The sequence below is a fragment of the Micromys minutus genome (genome assembly GCF_963924665.1).
Source record: "Micromys minutus genome assembly, chromosome: 11".
In the NCBI taxonomy this organism is placed as follows: Eukaryota; Metazoa; Chordata; class Mammalia; order Rodentia; family Muridae; genus Micromys; species Micromys minutus.
Genome location: NC_137980.1, coordinates 51,079,055 through 51,094,963, shown reverse-complemented (window position 1 = coordinate 51,094,963; position 15,909 = coordinate 51,079,055). Strand labels below are relative to the sequence as shown.

The 15,909-nt window shown below is 45.7% G+C and overlaps 3 protein-coding genes across 3 annotated transcripts in view; 2 read left to right on the top strand and 1 right to left on the bottom strand.

The window, feature by feature from the left end:
• PHF20 (PHD finger protein 20) overlaps positions 1–7,538 on the top strand; it is an 88,377-nt gene extending 80,839 nt beyond the window's left edge. Inside the window, exons 16-18 of the mRNA XM_080925015.1 lie at positions 420–816; positions 2,007–2,190; positions 5,097–7,538. Of these exons, the coding sequence (XP_080781141.1) occupies positions 420–816; positions 2,007–2,190; positions 5,097–5,239 (724 nt within the window). The 3' untranslated portion in view covers positions 5,240–7,538. The remainder of the gene's footprint in view (positions 1–419; positions 817–2,006; positions 2,191–5,096) is intronic.
• A 1,893-nt stretch (positions 7,539–9,431) lies between these two features.
• On the bottom strand, positions 9,432–10,100 carry SCAND1 (SCAN domain containing 1). The gene is made up of 2 exons (XM_080924861.1): positions 10,061–10,100; positions 9,432–9,961 (listed from the first exon to the last, which is right to left on the bottom strand). The coding sequence occupies exon 2, from the start codon at positions 9,905–9,907 to the stop codon at positions 9,479–9,481; it is 429 nt and encodes a 142-aa protein (XP_080780987.1). The 5' UTR covers positions 9,908–9,961; positions 10,061–10,100; the 3' UTR covers positions 9,432–9,478.
• CNBD2 (cyclic nucleotide binding domain containing 2) overlaps positions 10,092–15,909 on the top strand; it is a gene marked incomplete at its 5' end in the record, with an annotated part of 53,157 nt that continues 47,339 nt past the window's right edge. The window contains one exon of the mRNA XM_080924860.1: positions 10,092–10,361. Coding sequence (XP_080780986.1) covers positions 10,092–10,361 — 270 coding nt within the window. The remainder of the gene's footprint in view (positions 10,362–15,909) is intronic.

The window sequence follows — 15,909 nt, the reverse complement described above, 5'->3', positions numbered from 1 at the left end:
ATTTGTTTTTACTGCATTTTGTTTATTTTTGAGTGCATGTGTCCTGGCATATGTGTACAGGTTAGAACATTTTCGTGATGGGTTCTCTTCTACCAGGTCGTTCTGGGTCTGAGACCCCCGGCTGTCAGGCTGGCATCAGGCACATTTAGAGTTAGAGCTGGTAGCTGGCACTAGTTTCCAAAAGAAGCCAGAAGGAGCTTGAGCTCACAGGATGATGCTCAATGACCAAATCTAGTTCCATCCACTGTGCCTGCAATGGATGTAGCCTCCTAAGAGACTGAGGGGTTTACACTTCGGTGCGGTAAGTGGGTAGATATCCCAGGTAGAGGCCACTGTCCCTCATGGGAGAATGTTTATGAGAGGAGCTTTGCCATGGTGCCGGCTACCCTCAACACTGTTTCTTTTGGCCATTTTCACAGAAGCAGGGAGCATCCTGATCTGCAGCTATGGTGCCAGCCCTGGAAACAGCACTCAGGGGAGGGGAGAGCACATTCCAGACACATACACATCACAGACACCAGGATCGAGGAGTCTCCGAGCTATAGAACTTTGAATGGGGCGGTGGAGAAGCCATCGCCCCTGCCCCGGTCTGTGGAGGAGTCCTATATCACCAGTGAGCATTGCTACCAGAAACCCCGCGCCTATTACCCTGCTGTGGAGCAGAAGCTGGTAGTGGAGACGAGAGGCTCTGCCCTTGATGACACAGTTGGCCCCCTCTGTGAGAATGGTGATGACACCCTCTCCCCTCGCCTGGGATGGCCCATCGACCAAGACAGGAGCAGAGCGGATACTGATCCCAAACCCAGCTCCCCAAAGGTAGGTGGCTTCATGACTGACTGCTGGTGAGTCCTTTTTCTGAGTATATCCTATGGAAGATACTTCTTACTAGAAATATTAAATTTGCTCCTCAGAGGGTTTTTGTTTCTTTTTCTCTGATAAGATGTGTACAAGGTTAAGGGGACCTACTTTAATCAAGGGTTCCAGGAAATTCCACAAAAATGTCACAATGGGAAGGTCAGGAACACGGAAGGAGAAGCCCTGTCATAAGAGGGGCTAATTTAATTAAAGACTTTGCTACTCTGAGCATTTTCTCCAAGAGCCAGCCTTTTGTTTGTTATTCAGTTTTTGTCATTATTAAGTCACTCTGTTCTGAGCTCCAGATTTCATGCTAGAGTCTCCATCTTTAATTCTTTGTGAGTGCAACTGCATGACTTCAGTAAAGAGGTCTCTGCCCCGTCCCTACTCTTCTAAACTTTAGCCTACGGATTGGCCTCAGCCGCTTAAGTGCACTGCTGTGTATTGCCAAGGAAGGACATCCCAACTCTGCTTCCAGGGTGTGGCCTGCACCTTCAGCCTCTGTCCATGCCAGCCTGTTGAGGGTGCTGAGTGGAGCGAGGGTAACCTTTTGTAGCAGGTTAGTTTCAAGTCTAGATTCAGCCACTTTGGTTCTGGCTTTCCTCATCAGATCCATCAGGACATTGCTTTGTATACAAAAGGTCCTAAATGTTATTGTGAATTGTTATCATCCCACATAAATGAATAAAAGTTTGTGATCCCAAACTGTATAGTGAAAGGCTAGCTGTCCTGTGGAAGCACGGTGTAAAATCTCGAGGTTCTTATTCTCATCAAGGTAACCTTACTCCTGATAAGCTGACTGTACACCATCACCATTGTTACTTGAAAAAACTATATTCCTGTTACCGATAGGGGAACCACCCCACCAAGGCCAAGGCTAGGACTCGATGTGACTATAATAACCGTCCTTGACACTGTTCTGCTCTAGACAGCTCTGGGGGTTCTGAGAGGTCTGCTACAGGCTGGGCCCTGGGCCAGCCAGAGGAAGTGTCTGAGCCTGTGGCGCTGTCCTAAGGCTGTGGCCTTGGTGCAGTAAGCAGTGAGTGGGAAGAGGGAGCAGCAGCTGCTTTTTTAGAGGGCTCTAGATGCTGGCTAGTTAGAGAAAAGCCAGCTGTCTCTGCTCACTGGTTTAAACATCATTGCATGCTCAGGTAAGGGAAAACAGTTCCAAGAAGGTCTCGCCAGAAGAAACCCCTGTGCGGAAGCTGCTGGACAGAGGTGGAGAAGGGCTGGTGAGCTCTCAGCACCAGTGGCAGTTTAACCTGCTCACACATGTGGAGTCTCTTCAGGATGAAGTAACGCATCGGATGGACTCCATTGAGAAGGAGCTGGACGGTAGGGTTCTTTTCTTGGCATCAGTCTTGAGCTTCCCCTATGAGTCTTTCTGAAGTTCACAGCCTGGCTATCTAGGGACAGCTGTCTTCTTGCTTCTTCAGCCCCATCTCGCCTAGTTCTCCCCTCAGTGAGGACAAATGCAGTTTTTTAAATTAGCCACCAAAGTCCGGTGCTATCCAGGATCTCGCTTCACTTGTCCTTCTGCAGCTGTAACTATTCTGCAGGGCTAAGAATAGCTTAGTGGCCAAGTGCAAGCTTAGCTCGAGCAAGCTCTGAACACTGTCTCAACACCACACAGATAAAGTATGGCATACTCATGAAGGGCAGCTGGTGGCGGCTGGTTGGGAACTAATCTGTTTTAGAGGGGGTTGAAGCAAAGGCTCAGAGGTTAAGAGTACTGTGGTCTAGAAAACCTAGGTTCAATTCCCAGCACCCACATTGCAGTTCACACTGTCTATAACTCTAGTTCGAGGGGATTTGGCACTCTTAAAACAGACAAACATGAATGTGTCTGTATGTTGTTGTGTGAGCATGGTATGTGAGCACAGCTTTGTGCCACAGCATGGGTGTGGCAGTCAGAGTGTCAGCCCTCTTTCTCTTGCTTTGAGTAAGGGTCTCTTCATAAGCTACCCTAGGCCGCCTGCAGGCTTCTGGAGCCTCTCCTGTCTTTCCTGTTTCTGTGCCTCATTTCTTTGTAAGTTGTTTTGGATTATCAATTTGTGCTGCCACTCTGGCTTTATGTAGATTCTGGTTATCCAATCTATGGTCTTTAAGATCTCACTATGTAGTCCGTGCTGGTCTGGAACTTACTATGCAGACCAAGCTGCCTGTAGAGTGCTGAGGTTAAAGGTGTATACCACCATGCCTAGCCTTTTTTTCCCTTTAATGTGAATTCTGGGGATCAAATTCAGGTTCACATAAGGCAAGCACTTCACTGGCTGAGGTTTCTCTTCTAGTTTTGGCTTTTGAATTGAAAAATCTTTCATGATTGTTACCTTATTATTTTTGATTAATTGTTTTAATTGTAAAGGTGAACTCTAGGCCTAGAGAGATGCTCTCAGCAAGTAAAAGCTTCTGCCTTTAAACCTAACAGCTCCGATCCCTGAGATCCGCCTGGTGAAAGGAGAGAGTTCCACAGATTGTCCCCTGATCTCCATACAGGCACACAAAATAAATAAAATGTAATTAAAAATTTTTAAATGGACCAGATTTGTAAATCTATATTTGAGGATTCTGTGAATTACACTCAAGCTCTGAAGCCTGTAACTAAGGCTATATAAAGTTCACACACGAAATTACACCAGGAAAAGTGCCTTTTTATACAAGCTTTCGTCATGGGGCATGACTCATGCACCTTTGTGGTTGGGGCTATCCTGAGACAGAGACCGTGCCAAGCTAGTGTTTCTCTTGCCTATAATCCTAGCACTCAAGAGACTGAGGCAAGACTGAGTTCAAAGCCAACCTGAGCAACATACAGGATCCTGTTCAAAGAAAGAAAAATTGATGCTTTTTCTGTTGGAGAGGGGATGATGAGAGTACTGAAGTAACAGTAAATGGAGTTGTCCTGGTGGCAGATGAAGGGGAGGGACAGACCCATTCACATCCAGCTTGTATGAGACCCCATGGCTTTTATTATGTATGTGAGTGCACTATCCACATATGCCAGAAAAGGGCAGTAGCTCCCATTACAGATGGCTATGAACCATCATGTGGTTGCAGGGAATTGAACTGAGTACCTCCAGAAGATCAGACAGCCCACTTGGGGCTCCTTTTTGACCTGTGTGGGATGTTCTGTGTTTGCCCAAGGAGTTCTTTCTCAGGAGAGAAGTCTGAGCCTTCACAGATTTTACCTCCCTGTCACATGGGCTCTGAGTGGCCAGTAGTTGAGGTAGTAAGCCAGGCTCTCTCTGGGTTCCCAGTGGACCTTCCATGTGTCCTGCTGGTTTGGAGCCCACCTACCCCCATGGCTTGAAGAGGTGCCAAGAAAACTAAAAAATAAAAGGTGAAGGATGAAGTTTAAACCCTTTATTTTTAGGAAGCAGATTAGTTTTGAGACAGGATCTTTGAGGGCTATGCTAGTCTGGAATTCAGGAGACCCCACCTGATTGCTGGAATAAAAAACCTAGTGTAGGCTTACACTAACTTCTTAAAGGGAAAAAATAAGTATGTTTCATGCCGCTGATAATTGTGTATTAGGAGTTAATATGAAGCAAGTCAGAATTGACAGTGATTTCAAAAACAAAAACCAGACCTTCTCAACTCTTCCTATAGATTTTCTAGCAGCCGAACTTTGCCCTATTTACAACATGGAAAAGCTTTGTCTTCTGAGCCTTCTGGGCTTTGCCTTGTGGCTAGTTAACATACTTAAAGCAAGTGCAATTCAAAGGAGTTTCTTAGTTGTGGCCCCTCAGAGTGCAACAGCCCGAATCTAATCTGGCTGTTGGCCACTCTTTTGGAGAGGACAGACATAGGATAATTCTGTCACTAGGACTTCTTCAGGACTGCATGTCGTCATCGCTGTAACCAAATTCATGACAAGAACAACTTGTGGGAAATTTTGCTTAAGTAGTTTATAATCCAGAGTCCAGTCCGTAGTTGCTTGGTCTTGTCATGGTGGTGGAAGCACATCGTAGAGATACCTGTCTATTTCATGGCAGGTAGGGAGCAAGGAGGAAGGCACTTAGTGACCTACTCCTCCCCAGATAGCATCACCAGCTGGAGACCAAGCATCAGCCTATCTATGGTGGGTGGTTCACACTGCAAACCTTAAAAGGGTTTTGTGCCCTGGAGCAGTGCTTTGTGGGGTGCTAGTATTGAGGCAGCCTGGGGTAAAATGACTGTGTTGAGGTGGTGGTAAGTCAAGTTCTGAGCACTCACTGGATCCTCTCTCTCCTTCCCACCCGCAGTGCTGGAGAGCTGGCTGGACTACACTGGGGAGCTGGAGCCCCCAGAGCCACTGGCTAGGCTTCCACAGCTGAAGCATTGCATCAAGCAGCTGCTGACTGACCTGGGCAAGGTGCAGCAGATTGCCCTCTGCTGCTCGACATGAAAGTAGGCACCCAAGACATTTGGAGCAAATCCTGGCACATCTGCCAGGGGAGCTTCGTATATTTAAGTAAATAAACTTAGCATGCTGAATGCACGTGACACTGACTGACTTCAGGGATTTGGCCAGGAGTGTGATGGACATTGGGACAAAGAGACCATTTGGCTGCTGGAGGACAGGGCACTCTTGATCTGGAAGCTGACTGCAAAGGCAGCTTATAGTCTTAGAATCCCCTTCTGTGCACATCGTTGAACCAAGCAAGTCTTTGCACATCTTCAATTGGAATCGTGCCACTGATGATAAACAAAATGAGAGCCAGAAAGAAAAAGAAAAGAAAATCTAGTAAGAAAGAGTTGTAAATTCAATTGCAGTTTATTTAATTGACGTTTGAGTCAGGTAGAGGCATGTGCCAACCCCTCTGGTTTCTCTGCCTGGTGTGGGTGGGGACAGCAGGCACCGACTGCTTTCATCCTTCAGCTTCACTGGAATTTTGGGACTTCACTGTACCGTGCAGTTTTCCAAGGCTGGAGCTTGACTGCTCTGCTTCCTCAAGACTTCATTTTCTCACCTCGTCTCTTGCATGGTTTCACGGTACCAGGGACAAGGTTTTATGTCTTTACTCCAGAGTCGGCTGGACTGTGGCTTTGGCAGCCCAGCAAAACTGCTGAAGGAAGAGCTAGAATCTTGATGTAATGAGAATCTACAAGGGTTTCCAGATGGAAGTAGTCAGGGTCTGAAACCCAAAGGACAGCATTTTCTACCCACTTAATAATTTCAACAGCTTCCCAGTTCTATTTAAAGTTACGACAAAAAAGTTTCCCAAAATGTTTGAACTCTTACTGTAAAGATTTGTTACAAAGAACATGGGAATTACCTTATTTTATGTCTTCATCATCAGCAAACTTGCAGTTCTGTGTGGCTTCCTTTCTCCCTGGAGGCTAGTGTAGCAGTTCCCGCTATGCTGCAACACTTTAAAGTCCCTCTGTATTACTTTGTGAAATGAAGGTAATTATGCTGCTTAAGGTCCAGGTACAGCCTGTTTGTACCTTCAGAGAAATATTTGTGTTGTTTTGCAGGTTCTAGTTCCATGTGTCATTGCTACATTGTTTGGTTGGTTTTATACTAGGCAAAATATAAAAGGTTCCATGCTGGAGGACTTCATTTTCACCAGGTTTTGCATCACTAACGGTAAACTTTGTTTGATTTATCCATCAACACCCACAGGTTCATTATCAGTTTTGGAATCTACTGTTCTAGGCCGCACATATTTACTATGTAAACATCAAGGAGCCATTGTCAGTAGTTACCAACAGCAGCACCTTGAGCTGCCTTGGGAATGGTTAACAGGCCATTTTGGCCATAAATTCAGGCTTGTGCACAGAGAGGTTTCAGGGAACAAATGCCCTGTCTAAAGATCTGTTCATCATCTGATATAAAACGAGCAGCAGGGCAAGCATGGCTTAAGGAATGTGACAGGCAACGAAGCCAACACAGTCCCTTACAAGAGGCTGCTTCCCACTGCTCACATTGTGTAAGGTATGATGATTGTTATGTTAGATACTCATTTGGGGGCCATCGATGTGGCTCAGTTAGTAGAGGAGCTTGCCACCAAGCCTGCTGGCTTGAGTTCGAGCACCAGGACCCAGTAGAGAGAATTCATATCTTCAAGTTGTTCCATGACACAGATACACAGAAACAAATGTAATAAAGGATTTTAAGTTAAGGTTTCTCTTTTACGTAACTACTCTTGAGTGTCACATCTGGGGAAGCTATAGCCTTGATGGCAGTCAATTTTGTGTCTTGTTCAAAGATGGAAGCAGAAACTGATCCTGATTTTGCCATGTGGTTATTACTGGGTTTATCATCTATGTGTTGTGAAGGACATAATCTGGTTTCATTGTGACTTTTGTTTTTAGGGAAGCAAAGCATACTCCCCATTCTGATAACCTCAGTTCTTCCCTAACTTAAAGCCATGTTGAGGGGCTCCACTCCCAGTTCCTGGGCCAAAGTGAATTCACCCCTAAGTTGGAGCACTGGAATCTGTTATTTGCAAACAATGTTATCATTTAGAAAGGTGTGCACTACCTATATTCTGTCTGTTAAAAAACTATCCACCTGTAGAAAGTCGCCTTGACAAAACAGCTCTGGTTTGATCAGTCATTCTTTAGTATATATGCAAGGTGGATCCTGGCTGAGCCAACATTGCACTGTGGATACTTATCTGTGTTTACACGCTATTAGACAGAAGGCACTGTACATATACGAGTGTTGCTCTCAAGCAATATTTGCAAAACATGCAAACTTCTGTATCTGCAAAAATAAAAACAGGTTCTTGTTGCTATGCGTCAGTCACATTACTGAAATATAAAAGGTTGTGGGTTTTGTTGGTTTAGTTTGGACCAAAGTCTCACTATATAGCCCTGGCAGGCCTAGAACTCCCAGAAATCCCCTGCCTCTGTTCCAAGTGCTAGTATTAAAGTCCTATGCCACCATACCTGGTTGTTCTTTAGACAATGTGCTACCATGTAGTCCAGGCTGGACTTGAGCTTATTGTAATGTAAAATTGGGCTTCAATTTTGAAATGATCCTGTCTTGGTCTCCTTGAGTGTACCACCATAACCCATCAATAATCAAATGCTTTATGCATCGTGATGAACTTGAGGCCAGCCTGAAACAGAGCTAGTTCAAAGACAGCCAGGGCTACACAGAGAAACCCTGTCTCAAAAAACAAAATGCCCGTACCATCTCCTACCCAAGTGTGGCTCAGGCACTGCAGTGCAGGCTGTAGATTTACTGCATTTTTGCTTGCTGGAAGCAAAGCAAGACAGGGCAGGCTGTTCTTCCCTAGACTGAGATTTACCCACTGCTTTCAACAGACCCAAGCTTCCTGTAGACCCAAACTATCCCTCCACTATACCCACATCTGGACAGAATCTTCAAAACCGGTGGTCTTCATTCCCTGCAAACTTCCTTCCTTTGGTAGAATTGAGGGTTATCAAACGGTGTTAGAACAGGAGCCCCTGGACATAGTAAAATGAGCACTCCTAAGTTCAGTTACTCAATGTAGTCCACGCTCTGCGTGGAAGACCATTGTGCAGGTGGAGCATTAGGGATTGAGAAAGGTTGACTCGTTTAAACACCGAGGGGAGGGCTTGCTTACAAGTGTTCTTCACTTGACATCTTACAGAGGAAGTTAAAGAGAGCTAATAAAGGAGAGGAATAGGTATCGATGTTAAGGAATCCAAGGTGTACATTTTTCATGGTATACATTTTGGCCAGTGGCTGCTGGTTTTTAAGATCATGAACCCTAAACAGTTGTAGGTAAGACATTTCCCAAATGATCAACATGTATGCATGGAAAGCCAGGAGACCCTGACCTGTAGGTTAAGACAAGGAAACAGATGCCAGCCCTTCTTGGGACACCGTGTTATACTTTGTGTGTGTGTGACAAATGAGAAAGTAGAGGTGATATGAGAGGGAGAAGTGGACAAGTGGAAATTGTTAAGTACACACAAACTTCTCAAGAAAAACTGAAAAGCTGTTCTCAAAAATGCTTCCCAGGTAACTTAGAAGCACAGGTTATTCCCAACACAATTACTGGGGAAACAATGTGTTGTCCAGTTGTATTGATTCCAATTACTGATCTTCAAGCCTCGGAACATAAAGTGAAACTTAAGAGTTCATTTTTCCTTGGTAATAACAGTTTTGTTGCTTGAGTTTGTTTTTAAGAAGGTCTCTCTATATAGTCCTGACTGGAATTCACTATGTAGACTCAGGATGGCCTCAAAACTCCTGCCTCTCCTTCCAGAGTGCTGAGATTTAAAGTATGAGCCATATGCCCAGATAAATTAGCATTCAATAGTGCCAGTTATTTTATTGCTCGGCTTCCAAACCACTATGTACTGCTATCTCCTAAAGCTCAGACACCAGATAGTATGATGCAGAGGCTAGAGCAAAACACTAGAAAGCTGAACCCGTTGTTAACATGGCCTTCTGCAAAACAAAACTCAAGCGGGTTTAGAAAAACTGGATTTCCCGCCTAAGGGCACAGCTCCACGAATCCCTAGTGATATAGGAATAAAAAGCCTTATTCTTAACGGTCTCACAGAATCTTCTATCAGCTGGAAAAGGTGAGCAACAAGTTCATAAAATAAGCCCAACAAATAAAGGACAAACGCAAGATACACCAGACACAGCTGTCAATTTCAATTTTTATTAACTCGGAGCCCTGGGCTCCGCCGCTCAGCCGGTGATGCGCACGTCCGCGCGGCGCCGCAGCCGCCGAGCCCGGGCGGCCTCGGGTAGGATGGCCTGCAGTTGCTCCTGCACCAGCATCTCCACGATCTGCTCCTTGGTGCGGATGTCGGGCCGCAGCCACTGGCGGGACAGCTCCCGCAGCTGCCGGAAGGCTTCCCGGGGACCGGCCGCGTCCTGGTAGCGAAACTGCCGGAAGCGCTGGCGAAAGGTCTCGGGGCCGGGCCGAGAGACGCCGGGCCGCGGGGCGGCGTCAGCCTGCGGCGCCGCGTTCAAAAGTGCGGGTGCGCCGGGGGGCTCCGGGGCGGGGGAGCTCAAGGAGTCGGGCTCCGGGGCCGCACAGTCTCCGGATCCTTCCTGCTGCTCGGGCGGCGCCGCGGGGCTTTGGGCGGCCTGGCTGGGTTGCGGCGCCGCCATGACTACGGTTGTCGGCGTCACCCTTTGTTTCGCAATTACGCGCTTCTTCTGCGTCTGCACGGGAATGAGGTAAGAGAGACCCGCTGAAGGGCAGAGCTCGCGCACCACGGCGGGACGCGGCCTCAGGACAGGCCGCGGGCGAGCCGAGCTTACCTCCACCAGCGAAGCTCCTCGGCGGCCGGAAATGGACGGCTCCGCGAATCCGGAAGCGGCGCCCCCTACGAGTCACGTGAAGTTTGAGGTGGGGAAGTCCTTTGGGGGGTCCGTACGTACCCGCTTTTCAGACAGTAAGGGTGGAAGCGTTGAAGAGCTCCCATTGGAGGGGACCGAGAAGACGGATGCGAAATCTGAGTCGGAATCGGATTCCAGATCGGAGGAAGAGAAGAAGCGAGAGGCCATAGAGGATAAGATAAAGGCGGAGACACCCCAACCGAAGGAACGACCTGGCTTGCAGGTGACCTAGACCTGCTGGGGCAGATGCTGGCCCCTACTGACCAGGATCTTGGGGGTAGCGCTGACAGTCCTGGGTAGAGGAGGGTGATGGTTGGCCACGGGCTTGTCAGAGCTTGGGCAGATGACCTGGGAGGGACAGCGGGACAGGGGCTCCACTACTTTAAAGTAAAGTCAAGCAACCCCCATTTTATTATATGTAGCATCACATCTCATTACAGATGGTTGTGAGCCACCATGTGGTTGTTGGGATTTGAACTCAGGACTCTGGAAGAGCAGTCAGTGCTCTTAACCGCTGAGCCATCTCTCCAGCCCCTCTCAAACTTAATCCTAGCTCTAGAGGCCATCCCTGAGCTATAAAGTGAACTGAGAATCAATACACGCACCCTGTCGCCCGCATAGGTGAGATAGATCTCACTTTATTTTGAGGATGACAAAGTATTTGGGGCAAGATTCTTTAGACTTTCCTGGCCTAACACAAATACTTAGGGCTTCTTTGTTGTTATTTTTGCTTGTCCTTGAAAACCAAGAGGAAGTGATTCGGTGGGTACTACTTTTTAACTTTAAGATTAATAAGTGGACTGTAAACTAATGGCGGCCATTAGTTTATGTATTTACTGAACCTTTGAAATATAAATACCCCGAGATTGAGATGTATTATAGTGTAAAATACACATGGGTCTGTGTAGGAAAAGAAAAAGGGCTTTTATTTATTACATATTTGAGTGTTATTTTGTACATATGGGGTCAAATAAACTATATTATTAAATTTTACCTGTGTCTTTTTACTTTAAAAAACGCAACTACTGTGGAAATTGTAAATTACGCATAGAGTTTATAGTATATTTTTGTTGACTAGCTGCTGTCTAGAATGTTGGAATCGGCTGTCTGGAAACATCTTTTTAGGGTTTCTTTGCTTCAGCACTCATACCTACCTCTCAGTTGCCAGTAAACATAGTTCTGGCAAAGACAAAGCTTTAAAAAGTGTTTTCAGAGCTAGGGAGATGGTGCGGTTGGTAAGGGTGCTTGGAACCTCAGATGATGGAATGAGATGAACATGGTACCCAAGCAATGTGAATCTACAGCTCCGGGCAGCCCAAGCATTTCCTTCTCTGTTCTAAAAGCTTCTAGCCTCTGTACAATCTAATCTTCCATGATAACTGATTTAATCTGGCTTCTCTTGGCTTCTAACTGACTTGCTCTGCTTGGCCTCATACTAACTTTGGCAACCTGTTGTAATCTTCTGGCTCTTTCTGACTTCCCCTGTTTCTACCTAGTTCTCTCTGCAACCTGTGTCCAAACACACACCACATCACCACAGCTTTTTTTTTCCCTCTCTCTGCTCTTAAGTAGTCTCTCTTCCAGTGCTGTTCTCCTGTGAGTTGGGCATATCCTTTCTCTGTCTCATTCTGTCAAGTCTTTCTCAGCCATGTTGAGGAGAGAGAGAGGAGGGGAAGGCAGAAGGGAGAAAGGGGAACTAGGTGTCACAGCCAGGAAGCCCAAAGGTACAAATCGGGCAGGTAACCAAAATAGCTGGATGATAAAGGAAAGAGCCTCTGAGGGAAGGACAACCCAGCCACTGGGCTGTAGAGTTCAGGGTCGGGGGCAGGGTATACAAACCAGGAGGACACTAATAGTCAGGTGCTGAGGGATGCTGGGAGAACCTGGTGGCCAGGTTTACTCAACTCAGCATCTGTCCCAGGGTTTAAGACTTAACAGAACTAACCTCATGGAAGTTTCAGTGAAGATTCAGATGGTGCCAGCAAAAGTGTAGTCTCTGACAGCCCCTGGAAGGTGGTATATTCTGTCTGACAGCTTACTCACAAATATGTTTTGTATCTGCATTTTCCAGAAAGGGACAGGTCTCCTGTCTTAGGGTTTCTGTAGCTGTGACAAAAACACCAAGACCAAAGAGCATGTTGGAGAAGAAAGGGCTTATTCAGCTTTTATTTCCACATAGCTGTTCATCAGCAAAGTCCAGGAACTCACACAGGGCAGGGACCTGGAGGCAGGAGCTGATGCAGAGGCCATGGAGGGATGCTGCTTACTGCCTTGCTTCCCCTGGCTTGCTCAGCCTGCTTTCTTATAGAACTCAGGACCACCAGGACAAATAGCACCACCCACAGTGGTCTGATCCCTCCTCCACTGATCACTAATCGATCTCATGGAGGCATTTCCTCAACTGAAGGTCCTTTCTCTGTGATAACGCCAGCTTGTGTCAAGTTGACACAGAACCAGCCAGGACACAGCCCAACCAACTGCACCAAGGAAGAGGAGAGGAGTCATGGATGGGTTTGCTGCAGAGGAAAAAAATAAGCTTCCTGGAGCTAGAGATATGGTTGGTTAAGGGGGAGTGGGTACAGACCTTATGTCCCAGCACTCAGGAAACAGAGGCAGGCAGATCTCTTGAGTTCGAGACCAGCCTGGTGTACAGAGCAAGTTCCAGAACAGCCAGGGCTACACAGAGAAACCCTGTCTCAAACAAACAAACAAAAACAGTGCATGTTAAGGTTGCTATGGTGGCAGAGTCCTTTAATCCCAGTACTTGACAGAGGCAGGTGGATCTCTGTGAGTTTGAGACCAGCCTGATCCATATGCAAGTTCTAGGCCAGCCAGAGCTAGATAGTGAAACCCTGTCTCCACTGGAATTGTAACTTTTATTTTCCTGTAGTGATTGTTTCAGTCTTACTGCCTCTATCTGCTAAGCTAGGCCTAGTCCTGGAAGCTTCTAGCCTATGTAGAGTCTTATCTAGGCTTAGAAGGTTTTCAGCTGAATGAGCTCACCCTTTCTAGTTCTTTCAGAACTGTCTGGTTCAACTCAGCTGTTCTGGCTCAAACTGCTCTCTAAGCTGACTGATTTATTCTGGTTTCTCTCTCTGCCTCTGATGTTTTGCTCTGCTTAGCCTCAAACTATTTTTGGCAATATGTTCTAATCTTCTGGCTCTTCATTCTCTGGCTCATTCTGTCTTTATGTCTAGTTTATTATGTCTCTGCGACCTGTTTCTGTACCACTCACTGTTCCAGTAAAAACTGCTCCTTCCTCTCTCTGCACTGCCCCTCGTAGCTTCCTTTCCCTCTTCTCACGAGAGCTGGGCACATCCTGTTCTGTCAAATCTTTCTCTGGCTCGTCACTTTGTCTGCCACTCAACTCATAGACATCACTTGCAAACGTGGGCGCTTCCTTCTCCAAACTAACTTTCATTGTTTGGGATTAAAGGTTTGTGCTAAGGAGTGTGTCCGTATTCAAGACAGATTAAAGGTAGTAAGCTAAGGAATGAGCTATAGCCTAACTAGATACAGGTTTTTCCAGTAAACAACACAATCTTGGGTTTCACCATGTGATCAAGTAAATGCAACACTCCACCCCTTTTAGTTTTCAGCATTCATGTAGGGCACCTTACAACTACCTATAACTTCAATTCTAGGGAATCTAATGTCTGTCCTCTGCCAGCATATGTATCCTTAATATCAGTGCACACATAAACCTCTCCCTCCCTCCCTCTCTCTCTCTCATATATATATATATATATATATATATATATATATATATATATACATATATATATATATGCACACACAAAGATACTTAAAATTAAAAATTAAAAGAAAAAAAGTTTGAGGTGGACCTGGAAGAAGTTACTGGCAGGAATCTGGTGGATTGATTGAAATACATTGTATATGTGTATGAAATTACCAAAGACTAAAAACCTCATAAAATTAACATTATTTTATTATTTTTTAAATTATTTATATTTCACATGCATTGGTGTTTTGCCTGCATGTATGTCTGAGTGTGAGGGAGTTACAGACAACTGTGAGCCACCATGTTGTTGCTGGGAATTGAACTTGGGACCTCTGGAAGAGCAGTCAGTGTCCACTAAAAGTTTCCTGAGAATTAAATGGTATGGCCTGTGCAAAGTTGTATGGTGATTAAAACCAAAACTTAAAGATTGCAGGCCTGATGAGGAAGTGGGTAGGATCTGGAGAACAGCTGAAAGATGAAGCTGGGAAGTTTGCAAGAGCAAGCCATAGAGCAGAGTCCCATGCTTAGAACTTAGACCTCTTCCTCTTGGGTAGGGATGTCTGGGAACCGTGGGATTTAAATCTCTACTAGGTGGTTCTCATTCATAGTGGGATCATGGGCTATTAGAGATGGAAAAAGGGACCTTAGAGATCCCCTGAATCATGGAATGTTAGAAAGAAAAGGGAGGGCTGGAGAGAAGGCTCAGTGGTTAAGAGCACTGGCTACTCTTCCAGAAGTCCTGAGTTCAAATCCCAGCAACCACATGGTGGCTCACAACCATCTGTAAAGGGATCTGATGCTCTCTTCTGGTGTGTGTCTGAAGACAGTGACAATGTACTCATATACATAAAATAAATAAAAAAATTTTTAAATCAAAAAGAAAAAACCAAGCATAGCTTCTATTTCATTTCTGAGAAGGGAGAGTTTGAATATGATTCCCTGGCTTTTCTAGAGCTCTTCACATGTTTGACTCAGTGTCCTAGTTAGTAGCAGCGACTCAATGCAGCCTACAACTAGCTGAAGAAGTCTCATGAAGACATGCTATGATATCATGTCTCCAAAGGGTTAATTTATCTTTAGGATTCGCTTGGATCAGAGCCCTCAGGATCTAACTGTCCTTAGGCCATTTCACACAGTTGAGTGTCGGGTTGGCCTGTGGGCATGTCTGTGAGGGGTTGTGTCCTGATGGTTTTAATTCATGCAGGGAGGACTGGCCCACTATGGGTGGTCCCATTCCCCAGACAGGTGGTTCTGGGCTGTATAAGAAAGTTAGCTGAAGGATGGGGAGAGGTGACTCAACAGTTAAGAGCAGGTACTACTTTTCCAGAGGACCTAAGTTCAAGTCCCAGCACCTACATAATACATAAGGTGGTTTACAGCCACATACAATTCCAGCTCCAGGCTTCTCCAACTCCTCTGAGCTCTTTGGGCACCTGTACTCACTCATGGGTTTATACACATATGCAGGGATACACACACACACACACATACACACACATGCACACACACATGCACACACACACACACATAATTAAAACTAATAAAAATAACTTAAAGAAAAGTCAGCTTAAGCAAGAACCAGAGAGTGAGCCAATAGACAGTATTTCCCCATGAGTGTGACTTGAAAAGTGTGAGTCAAATTAACCCTCTCCTGCCCGGGTGGCTTTTGGTCAGCGTGTTTTAGCACAGCATCAGAAGGAAACTAGAAATATGGCATGTTATGGACTGTGAAAGGAAGTCTGAGCCCTTTTTTTTAACCTGCTGGGTACCATAGCTCACCTATAGTCCTGTCATCCCCTCAGCGGTATTGAGAGTCCCAGACCGACCTGAGCTACATAGTGAGACCCTGGCTCAAGAATACGCACAGCAAAACACTTGTTTGGAAATATAGACTCATAGAATCTTGCAAAATAGAAAGTTGCAAAAATAGTAGAGAGATTCTACTTTAAAAAAAAAAAAAAGAGCAGCATCTTAAAAGTTTATTACATGTGCTTTGACATGAGCTGAGCCCTTGGAACTAGAGTGACAG